This window comes from Ceratotherium simum, chromosome 8 (assembly GCF_057802395.1).
Source record: "Ceratotherium simum simum isolate JZ-2026a chromosome 8, ASM5780239v1, whole genome shotgun sequence".
Classification (NCBI taxonomy): Eukaryota; Metazoa; Chordata; class Mammalia; order Perissodactyla; family Rhinocerotidae; genus Ceratotherium; species Ceratotherium simum.
Genome location: NC_141907.1, coordinates 11,751,801 through 11,778,263, shown reverse-complemented (window position 1 = coordinate 11,778,263; position 26,463 = coordinate 11,751,801). Strand labels below are relative to the sequence as shown.

At 35.3% G+C, this 26,463-nt stretch overlaps 1 protein-coding gene across 11 annotated transcripts in view; it reads right to left on the bottom strand.

Annotated features, from left to right (window-relative positions):
• Positions 1-5,324: 5,324 nt before the first annotated feature.
• Positions 5,325-26,463, bottom strand: part of CPEB2 (cytoplasmic polyadenylation element binding protein 2) — a 67,798-nt gene continuing 46,659 nt past the window's right edge. For all 11 annotated transcript variants that reach the window (XM_087434104.1, XM_087434107.1, XM_087434109.1 and 8 more), the window contains 6 exons: positions 23,171-23,341; positions 21,791-21,880; positions 17,284-17,402; positions 16,905-17,019; positions 14,150-14,331; positions 5,325-9,330 (listed from right to left, as the gene is read on the bottom strand). In XM_087434104.1, the coding sequence (XP_087290230.1) occupies positions 9,103-9,330; positions 14,150-14,331; positions 16,905-17,019; positions 17,284-17,402; positions 21,791-21,880; positions 23,171-23,341 (905 nt within the window). In that variant the 3' untranslated portion in view covers positions 5,325-9,102. The remainder of the gene's footprint in view (positions 9,331-14,149; positions 14,332-16,904; positions 17,020-17,283; positions 17,403-21,790; positions 21,881-23,170; positions 23,342-26,463) is intronic.

Here is a 26,463-nt window from a genome sequence, read left to right as displayed (position 1 = left end):
TCTTTTCAAGGCATTTCAAGTGGATTTCTCATCACTGAGGACAGTCCAGCCTCTCTGATAAGACTCTGAAGACATTTCTAGAGAGATCTCAAATCATTTTAGCCAGCTCACAATTAGACCTCACTGTGCATAATACACATACAAAAAAGCTCCAGTTACATAAAGATTGAAATATAAATGGTAAAAATATAAGGCTTTTAGAAGACAGTGTGGAAGAATATCAACCTGACCTTAGGGTAAGGACAAGGTTGAAAGTGTCAACCACATCTGACTACATTGAAATTAAGAACATCCATTCATTAGAGAGAGTGAAGAGACAAACTGTCTAAATGAGAAGATACAATCAATACATATAACTGACAAAGGACTCATATCCAGAATTGAACTCCTATAAATCAGTAAGAAAAAACAAACCGAATAGAAAAATAGGTGAGAAACTTAACAGGCACTTCACAAAAGAGGAAATCCAAATGGCCAAGAAACACATGGAAAAGTGCTCAATCTTATTAGTAATCCAGGAAATGAAAACTACCACAAGATTGGCAATAAAATAAAAGCCTGACCAAACCCGGTATAGACTAGGAAGCAGAATATCAGAGCTTACATAAATTTCTAGTGAGTATAAACTGGTACAACCACTTTAGAACACAGATTGCATTATTTAGTATGTGAAGGTTGGACCCAAGCAATTTAGTACTGGGTAACATACCCTAAAAACTGGTATACACTAGGAAATATAATAATGTTTGTAGCAGCAATGCTCAAAATAGTCCAAATAGTGAAAATAATCTAAATGCCTATCAACAATACTTATATATTTATATAACAAAATACTATGCAAAATGAAAATGAACTGCAGCTATAGACAAGAACACAGGTGTATGTTATACAAAATAATGTTGACCAAAAGCAGACACCTGAATACATAGTTTGGATTGCATTAATTAAAAATATAAAAAAAATATTGTTTTGGAATTCACTCTTGGGTGGTATTGTTTGGAATTCACACTTTTTCCTGGCAAAAGCCAGGAAAGTGGTTGCTTCAGAGAGGTTGGGAAGAATGGTTATGCCTGAGAGAACACAGAAAGATTTCTGGATACTGTCAATTTTCTTTCTTTTCTTTATCGTAGTAAAATACACATAACACAAAATGTACCATCTTAACCATTTTAAGAGTACAGTTCAGTGGCATTAAGTACATTCACATTGTTGTGCAACCATCACCACCATCCATCTCCAGAACTTTTTCATCATCCTAGAAGGAACTCTGCACCTGTTAAACAATAGCTCCCCATCCTCCCCCAGTCCCCAGCCCCTGGCACCGTTGTTTCTGTCTCTATGAATTTGACTACTCTAGGTACTTTATACGATGGAATCACATAATGTTTGTCCTTTTGAGACTGTCTTATTTCATTTAGCATACTGTCTTCAAGGTTCATCCATGTTGTAGTATATGTCAGAATTTCCTTCCTTTTACAGCTGAATAATATTCCATTGTATGTACACAACATTTTGTTTATCCATTCATCTGTCGATGGACACTTGGGCTGCTTCTTCTTTTTGGCTATTGTGAATAATGCTGCTATGAACATTGGTGTACAAATATCCATTTGAGTCCTTGCTTTAAACAAGTTTCTATTTCTTAACAAGAGTTTTAAAATTAGTCATAGTGCAAACTGATGCTTAATTCATTTTCTATACGTGCCTTACATTTCACAAAAAGGTTTAAAAAAAATCCTATAGATCTGGGATTCAGTTACCATGGAAAATCTGATTCTGTTTTTGCATTTCTTCCTGTGGTCCTCTCTCTCTGGTCCTATTATTGAAGCAAGCAGTGTTTCCTTATCCAGTTAAAAATAAACTTTTTAGTGAGGTAGAAACTTACAGAAAATTGCACAAGTAATAATCAGCAGCGTGATGAATTATTCATGTAACCAACACCTTGGTTTGAGTGTGTGTGTTGAGGTAGGGTGTGTCTGGAAACAAAATATGCACAGTCACTTTAGGAGGTCAACAAAGTCAAACTGAAAAACGAAGAACAATGTAAGTGGGCTATTTAGATATCATTGTTAGTGCCCTCGAGTTGATTCTGACTCCTAGTGACCCTGTGTACAGCAGAGCAGGACCCTGCCTGGTCTTTTTGCGCCATCCTCTCACCTTCCGGCGCTATATCAGACAATGCTCTGCTGCTATTCATAGGGTTTTCATGGCCAGTTTTTTTGGCAGTGGGTGGCAAGGTCCTTCTTCCTAGTCTGTCTTAGTCTGGAAGCTCCGCTGAAACTGGTCCATCATGGGTGACCCAATATCGGTGGCACAGCTTTTAGCATCACAGCAACATGCAGCCACCACAATACAACAACCCACAAATGGGTGGTGTGGTACTCTGAGGGGGAAAGGAACCTGGGCCGTGGCAGTGAGTGCCGAATCTTAAACTCTAGACCACCAGGGCTGGCTGCTTTAGATGTAAGGAGGAAAATAACATATTATAAAAATGTCAACACTTAAAGTGATTGCCTCTCAGGAGTGAGAACTGGGAATGAAATACAGGTGGACAGGGTTTTACTCTTTTCATGATTTACGTATTTGACTTTAAAAAAAATACATATTACGTATTACAATTTGAAAAATAATTATTTACAATAAATTAATCGACATCTATAATCTATCCTCCTCCACTCCAAACAAGGCCTTTGTCATCATTTCAAGTGTTCATCCAGGTTTCTCTTTGTTTTGCTTAAATTACCTTGAGTTTTAGCATCATCTTAATGATGTTGTTTTAAATTATGTCTCTACTGCTTAGGATTTATTTATAAATTGTGTTAACCTTTTCAGCCACATTTTATTTCCTAACTATACATTAGACTGGTGTCTTTACCCACAACAGTATCTAGAATCCCATATTACAATTCTGACACAAATTACAATATGTGTTTTTTCTAACACCCTGCCAAGCAATTCTCCACACCTGCTGGGTGTCCTACAATTCAACCCAATTCTTTTTTTTTCCCCCCAAAGCCCCAGCATACAGTTGTGTATCATGGTTGTAGACTTGTAGCTCTTCTATATGGGACACTGCCTCAGCTTGGTTTGATGAGTGTTGAGTAGGTCCACGCCCAGGATCTGAACCAGCGAACCCCGGGCTGCCGAGGCAGAACACGTGAACTTAACTGCCACGCCACCTGGCCGGCCCCTCAACTGAATTCTGACACTATCTACCTGGAATAGTGTCAGATCTCACAGGTTAAGGGCTCAGTCCTACAAGACTGTCCTCCCTCCCACCCCACTTCAGACCTCAATCTCAAGTCCAGGTTGTCATCTGTGCTTCTCACAGACTGGCTATAGATCGGAGGTTCCAATGACCCCCTCCTTGTGTTCGATTAACTTGCTAAAGCAGCTCACAGAACTCAGAGAAATATTTTACTTACCAGATTACTGGTTATATAAAAGGATATAAATCAGGAACAGCCAGATGAAAGAGATGCACAGGGCAAGGTATGGGAGAAGAGGCACAGAGCTTTCATGCCCTCTTCCATGCCACTCTCCCCAAATCCCATCCTCTTGGGTTTTTATGGAGGCTTCCTTACACAGGAATGGTTGATCAAATCATCGGCCATTGACGATTAATTCCACCTCTAGCCCCTCTCCCCTCCCTGGAGGTCAGGGGGGTGGGACTGAAAGTTCCAACCCTCTAATCACATGGTTGGTTCCCTTGGAAACCAGCCCCCATCCATAGGCGCTTTCCAAAAGTCACCTCATTTACAAACTCAGGTTTGGTTGAAAGGGGTTTGTTATAAATATCAAGACACCTTTATCACTGCCATCACTTAGAAAATTCCGAGGGTTTTAGGAGCTCTGTGCCAGAAACTGGGACAAAGACGAAATATATATTTCTTAATAAATCACAATATCACACGTCTTCCTGTTACCTGGATACTTTGTTATTCCTTCTTTTTGGTGGAATAGATCTTCAAGTAATTCTTTCAGAAATGGTTTGTGAGTGGTAACTTTGAGTTCTTTTAATTCTTTGCTTGTGCAAAAATTCAAGTCAAATGCTAACTCCTACGTGAAATTCTTAAGTAAAATCATTTCAAAGATGTGAAATCATTTCAGCAGAAAGTCCTTGATACACAGTTACTTGACACGTATTTACTACAGTGTATTTTATCTTCTATAGTATAACACATTGAGTTAGAGATAACCTGATTTTTCACCTACATGGCTATGAAATGGCCTGGCAACCAAGGATCCCACGAGGTTAGTGTCCAACACAGTTGGTATTCAAAGTTTATTCTTTTCTTAAATAAAAAAGGGATAGGGAAGCACAGGAAGATAAATGCTCTTTATGTCAGCAGCAGGGGAGTTAAGACAATGTGAAATTCCTGCTAGGTCTACGAAGGGAGGAGGCTCTTTGCTTTTGTTATAGAAGGTGATTTGTTGAGAAAAGAGAAAATAAGATTCCAAATAGAAAAATGGCAGCATATGCCAAGATATAGATGTGTGAAGATGATCAGTTGGAGGACATGGGTGATAGTGGCAGGATATGAGGGGCTCACAATGCCGAGATGAGCCCAATTAAGGAGTTTCTGTGATGTCTTGTAGAATATGAGGAAGCATTAAGATTTACCCTCTCTGGGGTACCTACGTCCTCATATGTAAAATAAAAAATTGGTTATGATCAGCGACTTTTTAAATATTTTATGAAAAAGCAATGGATTCCTTTCCTTCCTCTGCTCCATGCTTGCACACCAATTTTTAAGTAGAACTCCAACTTCCTTAAAATTAAAAGTAGAGCTGTTCTAGTTATAACTAGGATGAGGAACCTGGATCCCAGGCTACTTATTCTGTATCTCTTCCCCTTCTTTCTTCCTCTACAATTTGGTCACTGAAGAACTCTTAGGCCGTGCAGAAAACAAGCAGAAAAATTACAAGACAAGTGGTTTCCAACTACCGGGTATCTGAAAAAGCATCATGGAAATCGTGCCTTTAGCAAAATGGTCAACAGTTTTTCATGTTTTGAATGCAGCATCAATTCAGATATGGTTAACACTAATTACCTATGATGATTGTAACATTGAATCTATGGTATGTATGTGGGGGCTAAGGGTGAGGACAGGGAGGAGAACTGATACAAAGGGTCTTTGGGGCTATAGTACTGAGAACTCTGGCCAAGATGATCTCCAAGATTCCATCCCAACCCTTACACTAAAATGGAGAGTGGCTTGGGCTTCATAATTATTCACGTCACTAAGCTCTCCAAAAAAGATTTTACTGGTGCTGATGGATATTTTGATAGACCTGAGCTGAAGAATAAGATTCCACAACTATGCCAATAACTTAATAGTTTATTAGTCAGTCAACAATATTACAAATATTTAAAAATTACTTAATATAAATAGTTGGCAGCAAACTATTCCATTACAGAGTTAAATTACCAGTACAACAGACAGACTGGAGATTTAGACACCTGGAAGATAACAATAAAATAAACTAAAATATTTTAACGAAAAAATTTAAGCTGAAGGCGTTTACCTAGTGTCCATAAAAGCATGGGTTCTCTTTTTATTTAGAAAAAAATAAAAAACAGCTTTAACACCCCATTAGGAATATAAAATAAAATCAACTGAAAATATTAATTTGCATATCAAAGAACCATTTATAATTACAATCCAAACACTCCATAAACCACTTGTGCGATTCTATACAGAAACTGGGAATTAGAAACTAGTTGCTTTAATATTACAAAGATTTCAGCTCCAAAAATAATTCAACATAAAATAAACTTTAGCAATTAGTGTCATAAAATTATATATTTCCACATAAAAATACAAAATAATATTAATGACAAGAATATGAAAAATTATTCCAAGTATTTTACTACTATTAAAATAAAATAAAACCCAAAAAAACAAAATAGAAATATGCATGAAAAAAGTCTCTCCTTTTGTTAGCAAAACACTATCCAAAATAACTACAATCATTTACATCAGTACAAAGATTTCTGGATTTAAAAAATAGTTGCAATGACAAAAGGGGTATCTTTTCTGACAGTAAAAAATGACACTGTGGATAAAATCTGCAAAATATGCAATGAAAAAAATAAATTTGCATTAAAAAGGTTTACACTGTTATTTTTTTTTATACAAACATTAGAAACAGTATTGCACATCACAACACAGAATCGAGGTTAGTCAGCCTTCCAAAATGTGTTATATTCAAGTTTTGTAGCATCTTTGAGGAGAGGCTCTGTGCAGCCAGATGCAACAGGGATAAAATATCAAGTGTTTTCCATACACAAATATATAAATGCTAAATGTTTCCTTCTTAACAAAAAGTGTGGATTTTTAAAGTATTTTTTTTTCCTCCACAGTCATACTTTTGGGCAGCAATATGAACATTTAGGGAACACAAGTGAAGAAGCTTTGAAAATACAAAAATACAATCAAAATTAATAATTTTCTACAAAAATAGTAAAATAAATATGATCTGTAAATTAAAAAAACTCCAATACAGTGTTCAACAGTTAGAAAATAAGAATGTAGTACATAAAAGGCAAAAAAAAAAAAAAAAAGAGGTAGGGGTGAGGAGGGGAAGGAATAAAATATTAGACTAACAAACTTTAAGTGTAGCAGAAATGAAGGTAAAACAAACCATACATTTCTGTCATTTTTACCCGTGGCAAAAAGGGTGTTCTATTACATTTCCCTTCATTCCCAATATTTATTTCTGTTTATGAAGGGAAAAGTGATTTCCAACATCTCCAATTATTTTCATTATATAATTTATTTTAGTGTTCATTATTTAATACATGAAAAGGCTCTTCAATTTTAAACATTAAGCAAAAATTATGAAAATAAAGTTAAAAAATCTGCGAAATTAAATATCTAAATAATTAACATTGCAAAACTACTGATTTCTTTTCTAAATTCCAAAAATTGAGGTATAGCAAAGGAGATGTCATCAGTCAAAAAAAGTGTGCCATAAAATAGCTGACTGTTGGAAAAATCTCTCATAGAGATATAAAAATAGTGCATAACAAATGTCAAATGGATCAAGGTTGGCAGGGTTAAGGTTAGAAAAGAATACTCCAAAAATCTGGAGGATCATGGTTAAGTAACAAATAGGGAACATCGACAAATAAATTAGTAAAAAGCTCTTCTGAAAACAGCATCAACTTTAAACATTAAAAACTTGAACCACAACCACAATAAAACAGCAGAGTTAGACATGAACCACATATTTTTACAGTACAAAAAAGCACACCATAGACAACCAATATTAAGATCAACACTTTGCTCATGTGAAGGATTGTCCCAAGGGGTTGCTATAAGGCAACACCCTTGTAATTTTCTCTCTTTAGAGTCAAGAATCTTAGTTCTGCATTTTTTAAAAACGTCTACCATTGTTGGGTGCTTTGCTTAGATTGCAGAGTAACTCTTACATTAAAATATAGGGGCTAGTTGCATTACAAATGCTCTAAAGAGAAAAAATATCACTAATGATATTCTAATAGTGTTCAGTACCAAGAGAAACTCATTAACTATTGCATGTTTCCATGCCACTTTCTCAAAAAAACTGCAAGCAAAGTCATTACCAAAATTCCTTCATCAAAATTTAAAAAAAAAAGCAATTCTTAACCATTAAGAACAACAATGTTCCATGCAACAGTGACCCCAGTTTAGACAAAAGACTTCAATATACATAGGTCAAACAGGTAAGCAAGTTTAAGCCAGATTTCACCATTGTCTTTAAGGTAAAATTGAATTTTATGCAACTAGCCATCTGTATATTTCCCCATCTCCATTTTGACTTTACTTAGGTTTACTAAAGTTTTGCATTCTTCTATAAAGTTCATTTGTTTAAATATGGGCTTCTTGTGGGTCTTACATTTGGTGACTGGTTAGCAGTGTGCTGGCCATCTTTGGTTTATAAACGATGTCTTACCATGAACTATCTATCAAAGGGGCTAAAATCAACGTTCTTTAAGATTCTAGTATTTTCCTTTTATTCAATCTTTTATCTATACTATATCACTGCACATGAATTAGAACCGCACATCACAAAATTGCACAGGGATTACAAATATTACATCCAGTCTGCATAAAATCGAATTCCACTACCGACCAGATCACAAAATGGCTGCACTCTCTAATCTAAAACTAATTTGCATATTGTACACACGTAGGACAATTTTTTTTAACTTGAAGTCACAATAATGCATGCAAGTTTGCTTTTTTTTAAACAAATTTTATAATTTGTTCATGCTACCTAGATTCAAGAGAGCTTTTTTGAACATTTGCAATACCTCACCTCTTGTTAGTTAATAATTCTAGTGCATGCATATGGTGTATACAGGTAAGTAAACATGCATTTTTTTTTTTCACATTCTAAAACTATGGCAGTTTAGGCCATATTGTGCTGCCTGCATTTTATCTGCAATGCAGTGTGTCTCTAACGTTTTCAATCCCGTATTAATAGGTGGCATTTACACATAACACCTATATAGCAGCAAAGCTAATACAGCTCGTGATTAAAAATGTTTAAAAATAGCTAATAAATCAGATTATCTTGAGGTATTATTTCTTGCAAGTCAAAATGGAGAGCAAAAAAATCAACCCTAATTTTTAGTTTATGTATACACTGAAAATAGCAACAATAAAAATAAGCATTTGTAGCAGACATATTCCATCTTCACTATTATTTTGCTACCTTTGGTAAATTACTGGGGCAGATCTTAAAGTTAAAAACCCACGTTTAGAAATAAGTGCACGCTTCACCCACTATATAGCAGCAGACTTTTTGCCCCTACTCAAAACATTCTCATATCTAATTTTAACTTTACATATAAAAATAACTTGGAGAAAATACAAAAAAACATTTTATTTTAACATGAAAATATCACAAAAATTAGTAAGCCTGAGATGTAGGGTTTTGGTGAAAAACAAGAGGCTTGTAGTGTTTTGGCTGCTGATAAAGATGCATGTATTGATAGCTGGGGTGAAAGCAGAAGAATGCACTTATTTCTTCTGCATGTCAGTATCTTCAGACACAGTAAGCCACATGCACCCTTTCCTTCCTTGTTAAACAGAGGCCGGTTCGCTATTTTTAGTTCCAGCGGAAGTGGATCTGACGTGGGCGATCAGCACCTTCCTTTACCAATGGCTTATGGAACTCACGTCCTGCACGAGAGTGGATATTTGCCCAACAAAACTCACAGTAATACTGCAGGCAAGTGACATTGGCACAAAAAAAGGGAGCAAATTTTCCACCACAGCGTGCGCCCTGGCATTCATCACACATCTGGTCATCTAGCACATATGGCTTTACCTCCACCTAGAAAAAGAGAGAAAAACGTCTCATTAAGTCTACTTCAGAAATCATTTAAGTAATAATTTAAAATGTTCAGAAGGTGTTCTAGAGAAAAGGACCAGCATTAAATGTTGACAAAGTAGGCAGGTTCCCACGGAAATGGCTTTTACCATATAGCAGGTTAAAAAAAAAGAAATCGTTTTTTTCTTGCACTAATTATCTTTTTTTTTTTTTTTTGTGAGGAAGATTAGCCCTGAGCTAACATCCATGCCAATCCTCCTCTTTTTGCTGAGGAAGACCAGCCCTAGGCTAACATCCGTGCCCATCTCCCTCTACCTTATATGGGACGCCGCCACAGCATGGCTTGACAAGCGGTGCGTCGGTGTGCCCCTGGGATCCGGGGATCCGAACCTTCGAACCCCGGGCCGCCAGCAGCGGAGCACATGAACTTAACAGCTACGCCACCGGGCCAGCCCCCTAATTATCTTTTTATATGATGTTTCATGTTCATAACTGACTACGTGACTAAATGACTAATTAGCACTTTGGTAATTTTATTTTGATATGTTTTCTTCAGAGGAGTATAAACTGAGTGGTATTTACTATATTTTCCAAAGACAGAAAATACTTTTAAAAATTACACAAATCTAGTTGATTTACAAAACATTCTACCCTCACCTTTCATGAGGTAACATCTTTAAAACACCTGTGTGTTAATATTTTCAGAGGTGGAGGTGATTGTGAGTGAAAAAGACAAGGGCATGGAAAACAAATGGTTTTTATACCTTTTTTTCCTCATTCCAATACCACCTGTGAGATGGCGTAACCCTAACAGGCATTGATTATGGGAGCACTTCTCTACTGCAGGTGAGAGCCTATCCTGCTGGTAAATAATCAGCGCAGACAAACCAGAACTGTGGACAATCTTATTAAGAGTATGTCAACACTTCTGTGAATTTATAAGACATAAAGTCAAAGTCCCACTGTGAAGTCCTGACTCAGTAGAAGACCTCAGACTCAAGTCAGCTCTGAACACTAAACCTCTTAACCTCAGTTTCCACATCTGTAAAATGAGAAGAATATTAGAACCTGCTTCACAGAGTCATGAGGATTAGATTATGCAAGTAAAAGCATTTAAGACAGTGCTTGGCACATGGTAAATACTCTGTAAATTAGTTTACCTACTGTTAGCTGCGATAGCCTTGCCTTCTCACTTGTAATAACTTTATGAACAAAAGGTGACTACCTTTGTCTGACTGAATAGTGCCAGGCAGCCTAAGATCTCAGCCTTTCCTGAGGAGAGGAGAGAAATTGAGCGTTTAAAGGGCTTGGTCTGACATAAACTAGCATTTGCCCAAGGTACAAAATAATGACCCAACAATTTCTATTCTGAATGTATTCTATTGAAATATTTCATGTGTGCAGAAAATGAACATACAAGGATATTTTCTGTGGCATCAACAAACTGGAAACAACCTACAAGTTGATGAAAAGAACTGTAAAGCAAACATTTGCCAGGAAGGTAATGGAATTTCATCATTTATATTTATATTTCATTGATTAGAGTTAGGATAAACATACTTTACACATATTGAACATTTTGCTTTTATCAATTATCTGTATCTTTTGTATATTTTTCTGTTTTCTTTTTTAAATTAATTTATAAGTTCTCTTTGACCATTAAGCATTTTTAACCTTTTTTCTATTGGCCATTGATTTTTAAAATGATCTTTGACACAAATTCTAAAATTTTTATGCTCAATCTTTCTTTTTCAATTTTTCCCTTTATGGATTCCATCTTGATTGCCAGGCTGCTATTTTTGATTCATTATTTTCATTATAACTATAATCAAGGAAGATCATTACTATGACTAAAGAAGGTATCGAAGTAGCATGAGAATGACTAGATTTCATTTCACTAGATGATAAAGTGCGAACACCTAGTACCCAGTACCCAGCAGAATCTCTGCACAAAGTAGAAACTCTATAAAAATCTGAATAAATGTGGTACATTTACATATGCTTTCCAGATTTCTTTCTCATGGTTATTTTTTGCCTTTACTATAAGATTTTCAGCAAACTGAAGACAGCGTCTATGCTGTTTACTTCATTTCCATAATACTTCATAAAATGCCAGGTGTTCAGGAGTTACTTAATGTAAAACTGCTGAATAAAATTTTACAAATGCAATGATTTCAATTATTTGTATTTTTAAATTCTAGATATTATTTTAGGAAGCTAATCTACTTAATTCAAAAGCATAGACTTCAAAGATGGAAACTAGATTTCAAACTTATGATTTTAGAATATAATCAAAACCTATTTGATTAATAATAATCTCTAACAATTAATTCTTGTATGTGTGAAAGGGAGTTTCATCAATTCTTCACCTATTCTTATTTTCTATTAGGATGTCTTTCCCTTTTCCACTTCAGAGAAACTATCTGTAATACTTTGTCACCTGGTTCATAACTAATGAAATAATTAATTGTCCAATTTGAAATATAACACAATTCACTTCAGTAACTACCAGAAGTTACAATGAATTATATTACTCATGGACTAACATACAAAAATTATAACGAATTACACATTTTTGGTGATTGTGCTTCCCAGCTATCAGGGATATAGGAACTAAACTTCAAAGTGTTCATGAACCATGCCTGTAAGTCGAATAACAATTTATTTTTTTGCATGTGTGAGGAAGACTAGCTCTTGCCCACCTTCCTCTACTTTACATGGGATGCCGCCACAGCATGGCCTGACAAGCGGTGCGTCGGTCTGTGCCCCGGATCCAAACCTGCGAACCCCGGGCTGCCAAAGCAGAACGCGCTAACTTAACCACTGAGCCACCAGGCCGGCCCCCTCGAATAATCAATTTTAATCCTCCCCAAATAAGCATCTTGTGTATCTTTGGGTTATCAGGTATAAAATTAAATCTGTTTTTATGGTTTAACAACTATATTCATATTAGAGACATGAAAAGTATAAAGGTTAATGGTTTAATATTTTTTATATAAGCAACACTAGCAACTTGTAAAATATTTAGGGCTCAAATTATTTCAAGTAAAGTTCAAAATATACCTTAGTAGCACATATCTTAAAAAATAAACTTTTCTCTCAGATATTTCAATGACTTTTTAAAAAGGCATGTGTTTCTCAATTCACTTGCTCTGCATCTGAGTTGCTCTTTAAGAATCAATACTCTACCCCAAATAATTGGCCCTTCACTATCATTTTGGAAACAAAGAGGTATGAGTATGACACTGCAACCATTTTTTCCCTCTGCTTCTGCATATTAAACAACTACAATTATATGCAATGTAGATAACTTCCTCTGTGGCTGTAATGCCTCTCTGCAAAAGTAGAAGTTATTTAGACTAGATCAGTGGTCTAAAGCCTGGCTGCACAGTAGAATTGCCCGGGATGGGAGGTGGGCAGGGGGCGAGGGTCTCCTGCTGCCTCAGCTGTATCTCAGACAAATTACAGCAGAATCTCTGGGGTGGGACCCAGATGTTAAGATTTTTCTAAGTTCCCAGGTGACTTTAATGTGCAGCTGAGGTTGAAAACCACTGGATTAGAGGAATTCTAAGGTTCAAACCAGTTCAAAAATTTTCGTACGCATGTCTAAATAAAAGCAGAGCTCTTCCTTTTAGGTACTTTTTTGTTTTTTGCAACATTTTAAGTAACAATGCAAACAAAAAAGTCACTTGCATGTATGAACTGAACCTATGCTGTACTTTTATCTAAATGGGATGGTTTGCTAATTAAATGGACGACTACTTTTAGAATCCATAGTCTAGTCAATTGGTATTAGTTATCCAGCTCTCTTGCCCTCAAAATAGTCTTTTAATGTACAAAGAGCCTCAGAGAAGTTATATCTATTAATTTGGACATAAAAAAGTCAATTTACCTCATATTCTCAGTATATCTCATCTGTACTATAAATGTAAACGTGATTATTTTAGAATATTGCTTAGCTATATATAGGAACTATTCACAGATTTTAGTATGAAATAGATTTGTAAATGAACAATTGAGTTCCATTCACTCCTTTTCCCTGTTTTAGATGGTAATCAGTACTAGGAACTATTCAACGTGATGGCTTTCAGTTAACATTCATAGGACTTCCTAAAAGTTCTTACTGTGATGACCTAAACAATGCTACCAAAGAGTAAATGTTTTAAAGCTTAGGACAATTACTTTTTATAATTATTTTTATATTTAGTTTATTTGTAGATTTTATTTGTTTTTATATTTATTATTGTGTATATTTAGGGAAAGGAATATAACGTATTTTTATTTTAGACTTTATGATAAAGAAGAATAAATAACACTTAAAATAGCACCTAGTGCCAAGCTGTGTTCTAAGTGCTTCTCTATATGTGAATTCATTTAATCCTCAAAATAACTGTGAGAGAGAGACTATTATTGTTTTCCATTTTATAAGTGAGGAAAAAGAGGCATAAAGAGGATTGACTGGCTGAGGATTATAGAGCAAACGGTGGAAACAGGATCCCAAGCAGTTCGGCTCCAGGGTACTAGCTCTTAAAACAAGCTCTGCCTCCATGGTTAGAAAGATATTAAGACCTTATTGGCCAATGAAAAAATCTGACATGCTTTTAAAATGACACTTATATTTTGTATATCGTACCTAAAGTTTAAAGTACATTCAAGAATTTTACATTTCAGGAATATTTTGATATAATATTCTTTAACTCAAAGAGTTAACGGAGTATAAAAATATACACAATATTTGAGTTACATTAACTCCGTAGGGTAGTAAGCTTTGGATTGGCACCTTATTATAGGACATTAAGTGATATCTCAATATGCAACTTACACGTTTATCAATATCACCATGCTGAAGCTGAACAAACCGAGCACTGATGGCAGCAATATAGCTCTGTTGATTGGAGAAAGCAACTCGACCAGCACCTTTTGGGTATTTTAGCTCAGGATCTGTATCAATTCCTGCATAACAAACTCCACCATACAGCCGGTCCATGATCATAGCAAGTTCCACTTCAAAAGGAAAAGAAGTTCACATCAAATGTGAGAGAACACAGTAAATCAGCAACTTTTAAGTGTTTTTTAAAAAGTAAAGTCAACAGGATAAATAGTTCCATGCTCTTTTCTAAATCCAATCCTTCCACCTGTATACTAGATCCTATCTGCTCTCACTACAGAAGAATTACTTTGGCAGTTCTCCTCTCTCCTTTCTGTACCATTGGTTTCTCCCTCTACACTGGATCATTCTCAAGCATACTATAATTTGTACCATCTTAAAAAAAACAAAAAAAATCTCTTAACCCTATTTCTCCCTCTCAGTGACTGCTTCATTTCTGTTCCCCTTTACAGCCAAATTGCTAAAAATTTTTTCCTGTACTCCCCAATCCCTCTCTTCCCATTCTTTGTTCAACCCTTTATAACCAGACTTTCACCCCATGACTCCACTTTAACTGCTCATGTCAAGGTCACCTTCCCCACTGCCAAGGAGAACAGTCAATCTACCTATAAGTAACACTGAACATAGTTAACCTCTTTCCTCTCCTTGAAATATTTTCTCCATCTGGCTTCATTACTCTACTAATTTTCCTCCTACCTCACTGTAATTTCTTTTTAGTCTTCCTTGCTAATTCCTCCTCAACTCCTCAACGTTAGAGTACCCTAAGTTTTGGTCCTCGGATTTCTCTCCACACTCATGGCTTTGGTGACTTCATCCCAGGTCATGGCTTTAAATACCATTTATCTGTCTTCAGCTGTCAAATTCCAATCTCCAGTCTGGGCCTCTCCCCTGGACTCCAGAAGTATTTATGCAACTGTCTACTGGACAACTCATTGATATTTAACATATACTACATCACTCAGTGTGTTCAAAATGGCATTCCTGATCCTCTGCCATCCCATTAAACCTGCTCCAGTGAGTTTTTGCTGACTCAGTAAGCAATGGAAAAGATGAAGTTGCCAAGTCAAATCTTTGGCTTTATCCTTTCCACTTTTCTTTTTCCCCCCACTGCACATGCAATCCTGTGAACTTGATTTTTAAGACACATCTAGAATCCAGTATGCTCACTTCCATCACTAACATCCTGTTCCAAGCTATCATTTTTCATCTGGATCATGGCAATAGCCTTATCTCTTTGCTTCTGATCCCTCTCCCATCCCCCAGTTTATTTTCAAAGTGTGATTCTCTTAAACAAATATATCAGATACCAATGGCTCAACTGAAATTTCTACTTGGGGGCTCTGGTGCCACAAACTTGCTTTCAGAACCAAGACCACAATCTTCCTTCCAACCTGCTCCTTCTCCAGTGTTCCTTATCTCAGTAAAAGGCACCACTATCTACCTCACGGCTTAAGATTGAAAGCTGAGTTTCAGCCTTTGTATTTACCTCATAAATATCTGTGACATCTATTCATTTGGCTCTTTCACCACTACCACCACTAATCCAGGCCACCATTATCTGTCTCCTGGACTGCAATAATAGGCTCCTAGATTGGTCTACTCATATCTACTCTCAACCTGGCTCCCCCCTCCATGAGTCATTAGCTAAACTGATCTTTCAAAAATGCAAATATGATCAGGTCTCTCCTTTGCTTAAAAACTCTTCATTGGTTTCCTCTTGCTCTGAGGATAAATATCAAATTAGTTTATTAGACTTGTATGATCTGACTCCTATTTACTTTTTCAATGTCTTCTTTGTCTTTCCCCTCACTCTTTATACCCCTAGTCAGCCACTCTGGCCTTCTTTCAGTCCCTCCAATGCACTCTACTTCCCTCCACTGAAGATCTTTGATATGTTGTTCCCTTTGTCTGAAACACACTCCTCACAACCCCCCTGCCATCCCAACCCTACTCCTTCTGTTCAATCTTTATATGTCAGCTTAAATACAAGTATCTTTAAAATATCAGATGACATCACATTCTCTTGCTATGTGCTCTTCTATTCTCTATAGTCTTTTTTGTAGCAGTTATGTTCTGTTAAGTATTTACTTGTGTGAATGGTTCTTTAACATACATCTCCCATACTGGAAGAGGATGTTCTCAGTGATGGAAGGCACTAACACACTTCACAGGGTACATAGTATCATAAAACTTGCTTGTACAGTGGGCATTTATGTCTAAAATTATGTTCCTATATGACATCTTTAAGTAGATCTCTGGTTCCTGGTTATTGATGAATAGAAATTTATTATTCACTTATCTAAGTGCTATTTAAAAAACAAATCCATATTTCTTCTTCAGATATCAGAATCAACCCACATAAAATAAACAGACTCAAAATTCTCATATCTTAGAGATTACAACTTAAGAAGTGAGAAATATTTGAGTAGATTCTTCTTATAGAGTCTGCTTGGAGTTAGCTGTTAATACTGATAGATAAGTGCCCAATTCTCCAGGTACTTGATGGTTTCAAGAACAGTTCTCAGAATTTGTCTCAGAATTCTGTAATGAGCAACTATTGGAGCATGAGGAATCTGCCCCTTGCCCGCCCAATAGTGCCATACACACAATAGCTATCAAATGTTTACTGAATTAATTCATATTTAAATTATTATTTTTTTTAAACAAAATTTGTTAACATTCTACTTACCAGCCCTTAATGGCCTAGGAACACCTCCAACAAAAATTGTTTTTCGAGGATCTAGAGGCTGAGAACCATCCATCACAAAATCACTATCACTTAAATTCCAAGGACGGATCTGAACCTAGGAAGAAAATGACATCACTATATTGGGTCTTATTCTCTTGACAGTTTATGCTGTTTTGTGCCAGTTAAATGGTGGTCCTGTTATTGTTCAAAATTTGGGATAGCTGGATTTGGAAACAAATGGTTATAATTTTTTATCTAGGTACTATAAATTACTTGAATTTTTAAAAACTGAACTCTTAACATGGTAGTTTAAAATTCTTTTGCACTAATAAGCATTTCAAAACAGTTTTTTACTAAAGCTCAAGTAGTATTTACTTACTGGTTTGTCCTTGATAGTAGGGCTGGAAACACACAGATATAGTTTTCCATCTTCTTCAATACAAGCATCAATTAGTGCCTGAACTGAGCTCTCCTCTTGAAAGAGAAGGAATGCATAGCCTGTAATAACCATTAAAAATGAGGTAATATGTCCAGGTAAGTGATTTCACTCCAAATTTAAGTACAGTTTAGAAAATACATGCTTTTGAAAAAGAAAAAAATACTATCAAATAGAATTAGAACCATTAAACTTTCTTTAGGAGAACACAATATCCTATGGAATACACACAAAAACAGATCCCCAGTAAATCAATTAGCTACTTTATATAGAGCACTTACTATCTGGTACTGTGCTAAGAGCTTTACATGAATCATTTCATTTGATCTCACAAAAAGTCTGTGAAACATTGTTCCCCATTTATCAAAATAAAAACTGAGGTGTCAGGTGGTTAAATTACTTGCTCAAAGTCAGTCACATAAGCAGGCAGTTGGTTGAGTAATTTCAAATCCAGGTCAGCCCCAAGGTCTTTCATGACACTGTCTTAAAGATTTGGCAGGATTAACCAGTTGAGCGTATCAGGAGCTGAGATTCCTACGAATGCCCTCAGGGTAAGACAAGCTCTAGAGCGTACTTCTGGACAGGAGCACACTTGGAAAGGGCCAGGAATGTTCATAAGTAGAGGGAAAATTCCCCAGTCAACCTGACAACTTCCAAATGATACTAAGAAAACTACTCTAGGGAGGTTGGAATGAAATGTGTTCCTTCAGAATGGGTCAGAACTTTTAAATCCAGTCTCAACTTGGATGAGCAGCAGAACACTTTTTTCAAACAGTCTAGAGATTATGTATGGACTTTGGATCCAAGCTCTTGCTTAGATTTCTGTACCTGTGGGAAATATGCCCTTCTTCCTTTCATTGTGACAACTAATTGTCAATCTTTAATCAAAAATCATGTACCCAGCAGGCAGAATGACTTCATTATAAAAAGATGACATCAAAATTTACATTTCAAGTTTAATATTTTGTGACTATACCCAGCAGCTGATAACTATAAATGACCTCAAAGTACCTCTTTTCCTTGACAAGATTTCTATGGAAACAAACTAGAACACTGTAATCTAGTGCCAATATGAAGTCATCAAGCAGGCCATGCAGGTCTGCTCCATTATGCAATGGGAAGTGTGAAGTCATGTTTTACGTAAACCTCGAAAAACACAGTTTATTGCCAACAATGGCTTTTATTGCCACAAAAGTCTGATGTGATACAAAAGTACTTCATTTTAATAAAATTATCAGATTGCATAAATAAGCCATCAAACAAACTTACACAAATAGAAACTTCTGAAGGTATGATCATTCAAGATTAAAAAAACACATCTTAGACCTTTTTAATTGCTAGAAACAATTTAAATGTGCTTGAAAAATAAATGAAGACTGGTTTTCTTTAAGTGAAGCCTTTAATTTTGATACAAGGTAAGGATTTGAAAGCTATAACTGCTTTGTAATAATTGAGGGGATATAAGACCAATTTTCTAAAATAGTATTTTGAATTCAATATTTTTAATGTCGTTAAAGTTGTGGCATTAATTTTTGATATTAATATTTTAATGTTGCTTAATTAACTTTAAATTCAACATTTTTAATTGCTTAATTATTTCTGTGATTATTAGGGAAGAAATGTTTATATCACAAAAATTAATTAGGCAACATGGCAGGTAAATTATGATCTAGCTAAGGTAAGCCATGAATTATTAAAATACTGTGACCAAAAACATCATCTAATAGTTCCTTAGAATTTATTAGAACCAGCTAATATTCACATAGGGTGCACCTCATTCACTGCAGAGGACACATATGTACATGTGTGGCTCAGTATCCAAGGGCTCAAGTCACTGCCTTAATTACAAGGTAGCTACACCAACTGGGTGCTTCTACACTAGTGTTTTCCCACCATGGAAAATGATGAATTGCAGTGATGACAAAAATGCTTGACAGAATAAGGTTTGGAAACACTGGTCTTTGGCAATGGCTACAATTTACTATAATTGTACCAAAAAAACTATCATTTGCCAGTGCTAATTTTTTTGCTTTTGTTCCAGTTTGAGAAAATAAACTAACCACCACCACAAAAACCACAAAGACAACAACAATGGCAACAACATCAACAAAGACAGCAACTATTCTGTTTCATTAAATTTATGCAACCCATCTTTCTAGGCTAAGGGTCCACCATCCCCTTATATGAACAAAAAGCTCATGCAAAAAATGTGTATCTGTCTCCACACAAACCAATTCTAATTCCTTTCTAAAATTATATTTCAAATCCTGCCTGGAATTCTGTTCAACTCCTTTTTATCTATCTAAATTGCACAGTACCTTTTAGATTTAGTTCAAAACTTCTCAGCGAAGCTTTCCTCATCTACTTCAGGTCAGAGTAATTTCTCTATCCAATAGTATTTATAGTTATTTATATTATCTATTAGGCAATTATCAATCCATGAATTACTGAGAATACAAAGATGAGTAAAGACACAGTCTTACAGACTATTGGAAGAATCTGACATTAATAAAAAATCACATATTGTAAAGTTGTAAAAATGTAATACTGCAACTGTGACAAGTGCTATGAAAGAGACAGCAGAGCTAGGAAAGCTGACAAACAGGAGGATTTGACCTCATTAGGTGGGTCCTGAAAGTTTCCCTTAAGCAACTGATACTTAAGCTAAGTAGAGAATATACAGATGAAAAGACAGGGGAAGAGCCTTCAGGCTGACGGAATACCATACACAAAACCCCTAAGGCAGGAGACAGCAAGGCCAGTTTTCAGAATCAGAAGGAAACAAGAAGCAACAGTGGAAGAAACTAGGAATATGGGGGGCTGGGGCAGGGAGGAGGCGGGCGGGGCGAATGCATTTTTGCCTTTACCCTAACAATAACAGAACCACGGAAAGGTTTTAAGCAGGGGGCAAAGAGTAACACCATCAGATGAGCTTTCAGACATTACTCAAGCTGTACTGTGAGAGAAAAAAGGGAGAGAGCCAGAGATGGGGACAGACTAGTCATGAGCCTGAAGTAGTCCAGGCAAGGGATGATGGTAACTTAGGCAGGAACATTAGAAACTAATAGGTATTTTTTATTGAACACTCAATAAAATAAACTTTATAAAAGGACAAAAGAGTAAAACTGTGGACAATAACAGATTAAAACTAAGCTAACAAATGAACATCTATATTTTCTCTCTAAACTATCGATTCGGGACCTCGAAGATGGTAAACTCCAAAATCGGATGAAAATTTAGAGTACATGGAGAGGAGTCCATAGCTTTAATCAGATTCTGATAGAAGCCTGGGATTCAGAATCCCTGCTCAAAAGATGTTCTTGATTCCATAAGTATAAGATCTAAAGTTATAAAAAAAAAAAAAATCACTGCATTATTTCATTTCTCTAAAAAACTACATGAACTAGTAATGGAGGTTCTATAATTCTCAATGGCAAATAGTGGAGATGGCCCATATAATTCATCACCAGAAACCTTTAACAGTTTTTGTGTGCCAATAACTATTCTAACATGTTTCCTTTCCCAGAGCCAAAATCATACCATTTAACAGATCTACTGGAGTCTTTTTTCTAGGTTTGAAAATTCACTCAGCCATGAGAATAACAGTGTGTCTTGTTTTTTCTAAAATTATATTTCAACGATGTTCAAAGAAAAGTCTTAGTTTTTCAACCTCCCCCTTTCTTTTATTCACTTCAGAGAATCTGCCATTAGCAATCTGACTGATTGGATTCATATTCAATTCTCTCCCCTCACCTCCCCTGCTCACTGTGGGCAGGGGATACTTCCTCTTCCTACTGGTCTTGCTTTGCTCAAATGAATGTGAGCATGAGTTGTGATTCTTGTACTATGGTGACCAGCCATAGGAGTATCCTAGCAACAAGTTACTAATACAACTAGGTATCCTCTTCACATCTTATCTCTTTATGCATTCGAGGGTTTTTTGACCAGTCACTTTCTACTCTACCTAATCCACCGACAGTTAATACTGCTCTGTTGTTATCTGCTATTATCTGGAACACTTACGTAAATCTTGCAATATTTAAACTATTCATAGGTTTATATTTTATTCTCACTTTACATAGATCTTAATTTCACTGAGTAGAGAGGCACTTTTTTATATGTCTGTACCCAAGTTACTTTGAATGATGCTTTAGACAGAGAAAATACTCAAACATTTGTTGATTTGGGTCTTTGAAATCACCATCAAATCATTACAGAGAGCACACGGCAAGTCTCTTATGATTCCTGACTGGCTTAAAGTGAAACTGGAATAGTTCCCAGGTCCATTTTGCCTCACTTGACACATGCTACCAGCCTCCACAGATTACTCTATTAGTTTTTATATAAAGATGTGATGATATTCAATTCTAAAAGAAAAGAAAACAAAGTAACTGATATTGTCTCTTTTTATAACTGATTCCCTAGCAAATATTACAATAAAAACTCTTACCTTTTGGTGGAAAATAGGACTTGCTTTCTGCTTTATGAGGCCAATCTACTACCAAAGGCCCAAATCTTCTGAAGCTGGCAGTAATTTCATCTTAAGAAAGTACAATAATATGCATTAGGAATTAGTTTTAATGATTCATTCTAAAACAATCCCATATTTTACAAGATTTAATATTTAAGAGTGCCAAATAATCTAAGATAAACTAGAATATGAACACTGGACACATGTCTAATATCTTTATTAAAAGAATATATAAAAATAAATAGCTATTTTAGTCAAAATAAATTCATTTTTAAGCAGCACATTGGCCAGAATAATTACTTCAGTGTGAGTTTTAAAATTTTATGAAACATTGTATGCATACTAATGGATTTATAGTATACCAAACCATAAATATCACTGGCTTGAAAAACATGCCAACATCATATCAAGTTAAATAAAGAGATTCATTACTGCTTGACAAGTAAAATCTTATAGGAAAAAAAAAAAAGGTCTGCTGAAACAAGATGTGAAAAGCTATAGTACTTTGAAAATATATTAGGGTCTGACAGTAGGTGGACACATGCCAGGTAGCTTCACTGAAGCACATATAGGTCAAATCCACCACTATGTTCTAGGTTATTTCATCACATAGAAACCTGATTAATACTTAGAATAAGTTTGTGGATATTTGAATCATAACTGAAAAAATTCCCAAAATATAGCAATATCTTATCTATTAGTTGTGAACGAGAGTGGCAGATTTCCCACATCCTCACAAACATTAGATGATTTCAGTATTTTTAATCTTTTTCTTTCGTTATTATTACACACAATCGTTTTGACATATGTTTACTAGCCTTTGTATAACCTGAATTTCCTGGTTATGTTCTGTTTCCATTACTCTTTTGGGTTTTATAGCCTCTTTCTTACCTGTTTCTAAGAGCACATTTATCTTTAAAGAAATTATACTTTTGACTGTTATGTATTGCAGGTAGTATTTCATGGTTGGTTACCTTTATTTTACTGTGTGTGCATGTGTTACAATCATTTAAGGCTTTAAGTTTTATACAGACATATAAAACAAAAAGTTTTATATATTTCAATATGTTCTATATTTAAAAATATAAGTGGGATATGACCCAGGGTATAAAAATCTTATTTACAAAACATGCTTACAGTAACAACATGCATTGTAACATACAAAGTAAAGAAACAAACATTAAACAAGTTATTTGTTTGATTACTTACATATTTCAACAGGTTACAAAATATTTAAACAGAGATGGATATCTGCTCTAACTGAAAATCTCCAAAGGCAAAAAAATTTCATACCATCTTTCACATTATATGTCACGTTTTGTTTTTTGGTTTTTTTCAAAGTCCAAATTGTCACCTTACCTTCATCAATATCTGGAGGAAGACCACCAACAAAAACTTTTCGAGAGAAGCGTTCTATTCGCTCTCCATTTTGATGAGCTGAGTAACATGTGGGTGAATTTAAAACACCAACTTGATCATTATGACCATCATCCAGCAAGCCATCATCTATTGGAAAGAGGGAAGAACGACCTAAAATATAAGAACAAATATAACTTAAATCTCAGATCTAAGAAAATAATTAATTAAAGTCAAGCATAAAAACAGCAATGACAAATTCAAAGCCTTAAAAAAATGAAGGTGACACAGGCATAAGAAAAGATCAAGGTAAATTCAGATAGTTTAAAGCTTTAATTACTTGGATTTGAGAGAGCAGCAGTCTGAAGAATGACTTAGAAATAAACCTAGTCATATGACAACAATTATACCACAAAAACTAGATTGCTTCAATTTTTTATGGAAAGCAGCAAGAATCTGATGTATGGGGATGGTTAGACTGAATGAGTAACAGGAGAAACCTTTTAGAAATTGGTGGCAGAAAGGAAATGGCACAGACTAAATAGATAAGAGGATATAATAAAAAACCACTTGCAGATTGCAGTCAGTAAGGACAAAGGTAACAAGTAATACTTGCATATAAGGTTTTGGATTAATTTATTACACATGTGCTGATTATATGAAAGGGTAGACAAGGCTTCTGCACATGTGCAAAGCAGAAAAAGGCATCCCCTCTAGGACTTTAGTCCTCATCTGAGCCACCCTTCAGGGGTGCACCCTTGTATAAGGCACATCCTGTACAATCTCTGCAGTACTCCTGATGCTAGACTCTGTGGGGATCAAAAATATAAAACAATCTAATAAAATATAGTGTTCTGCTCTCAAGAAACACACATTTAGAAAAGATAAAATCTATACACTTAACTGTGGCACACATCCATAAGGAAGCTTCAAAGTGCTGCAGAGGAAGTGTGCTGGAGGAAGGGAGTAGTCTGGCTAATAAATGCATAATTTCTTAAATTCCCAACTGAAACTGGATAGCATTTGTGGTAAAAAGAGAAAGGCAGTGGTACTTACAGAGGGTATTAGAAAGGGTAGGATATTTATAAGTAGAAATATTTGTAAAAACATGGTTTTGAGTAAATTTTTCAAATGGAAGGAGAAACAGAAGAGAAAGCAGGAAAAAATGAATTTATTTAAGAAATTTGTGACAACATGGATGGACATTGAGGGTATAATGCAAAGTGAAATAAGTCAGAGGGAGAAGGTCAAATACCGTATGATTTCCTTCATTAAGTAGTAGATAATAATAACAATAAACAAACACATAGGGACAGAGAGTGGATTGGTGGTTACCAGAGGGGAAGGGGGAAGGGGGGAGGGTGAAAGGGATAATTCGGCACATGTGTGTGGTGATGGGTTGTAATTAGTATTTTGGTGGTGAACATGATGTAGTCCATGCAGAAATAGAAGTACAATGATGTACACCTGAAATTTTTACAATGTTATAAACCAATGTTACTGCAATAAACAAAAAATTAAAAAAAAAAAAAAGAAATAGGGAGTAGTTAAGGTTGGCTGAAACATGTTGGAAACATGTTGGAAACAAGGGGAATAAAAGCGACAAAAGTGATTTGAGGCTAGCCAGAATACTTAGCCTTGAATGCTAGGCTAAAGGAGACATTTTATTTAATAGGTGATGAACAAAAAACAACTGGATACAGGGATTCAAGAAAGATTATAACTTTTCTCGTGTTTTAGGAAGACATATCTTAGCAAATACGGTTAAGATGGTTGGAAATGAGAAGATGAGAAGTTCTTCAAAAAATTCGGGGAGGATGACAGTGGAGGTAACTGTAGCAGTAGGAAGTAGACGGGAAGCAAAGTAGAGAAAGAGAATGGAAAGGAGGAGCCAGAAGGTTTTAGAATCTTTAACTAAATACATGGACAATAAAGACCAGAAACTGGCACAAGCAAGGGAAATACATTTTAGATATGGGAAGTTTCATATGCTGACAGGCTGTTCAGAAGTAAATGTATGGTAGGAGGTTGCAAATGGAGTAGAGAAAGGAAATAAGTCACATTTCCAAGAATATAAATTGAAGTCAACTCCACAGAGGTGATAGTTTAAGGTTCCTTGTGATATCACTGGTAAAAACTCCAAAGAGAAATGAGGAGGACAGTTCTTTGGGAAACTTACCAGGAAGAAATGGAGCATTCAAGGAGGTTGAGAAAACAAACAGTGGTAAGAAAAGTAAGAGGGAGGCCGAAATATTATTGTGACAGAGCGCCAAAGAAAACTAATGTAATACAGGAAAAAAAGAGCAATCAAGTAACAATGTAAGACGTTAAGATAATGATTTAAAAAAATGACAACTGTGTTATAAAGACAGGTGTGATCTTTGAAGGTAGCAGTTTTAAGTAAAGTTGGGTGGGAGTCACACTGCATATAGAGTTTTGTAAAGTATGGACATCAAAGGAAGATGATTCTTTAGAACTTTATTAGAGAAGGAAAAAAAGAAAATAATAATGTAGACAAGTTGTTTTCCTTTCAAGATGGAGTGAAGGATTTTTTTTTGGATGAAGAGACAATGCCTACAATCTTTAACATGTGCCTTAATATATACAAGTAATAAATATTCAATATAAGATGTCATTAAATATTATCTTGAAAAATATGACACATAACAATGAAAGTAATATAAAAAAAGAAAATCTGAAACGTGATGGCCTGCATAGAATGGAGGTTGGGGTGAGAAACAGGGGGGCTACATGTCTGTGAATTACAGCTAGCTGGATGTTAGCAATAAGAATTGGAAGTTTATAAGACCAAAAAGAGGGAGAAAGATCATATCTGGTATAGGAAAGAGGAATTATTCTACGGACTCAAATTCAATTTAAAAAGATGTTCTGAAAGATATTCATGTTCACTGAGTAACTTTGTGAATATTAATTTAACTTTCTCAATACCTTTGCTATCAGAAATAAGGACCAATGAAAAACAAACGTCAACATTCTTGGCGATCTTCAAAATGAAACTATTTTACTTAACAAAATGAACCTCATCAAGATCCACTAAAAATAATATTAATTGTAAATAACTGGTTCAACTTTCTAAGACTGGACTTTAAGTAAATAATTCTATGTTTAAAAAGGAATAAGATGAGGCAGAGAAATAACATGCACACTAACTAGGTTTTGATAAAAAATGACAATTCCAAATTTTATATTTATTTCAGATATGCCAACACTTTCAAAATTATTTCACTTTAAAGTGCACTAACACAACACAAATTTTACAGTTCCATATATACAAT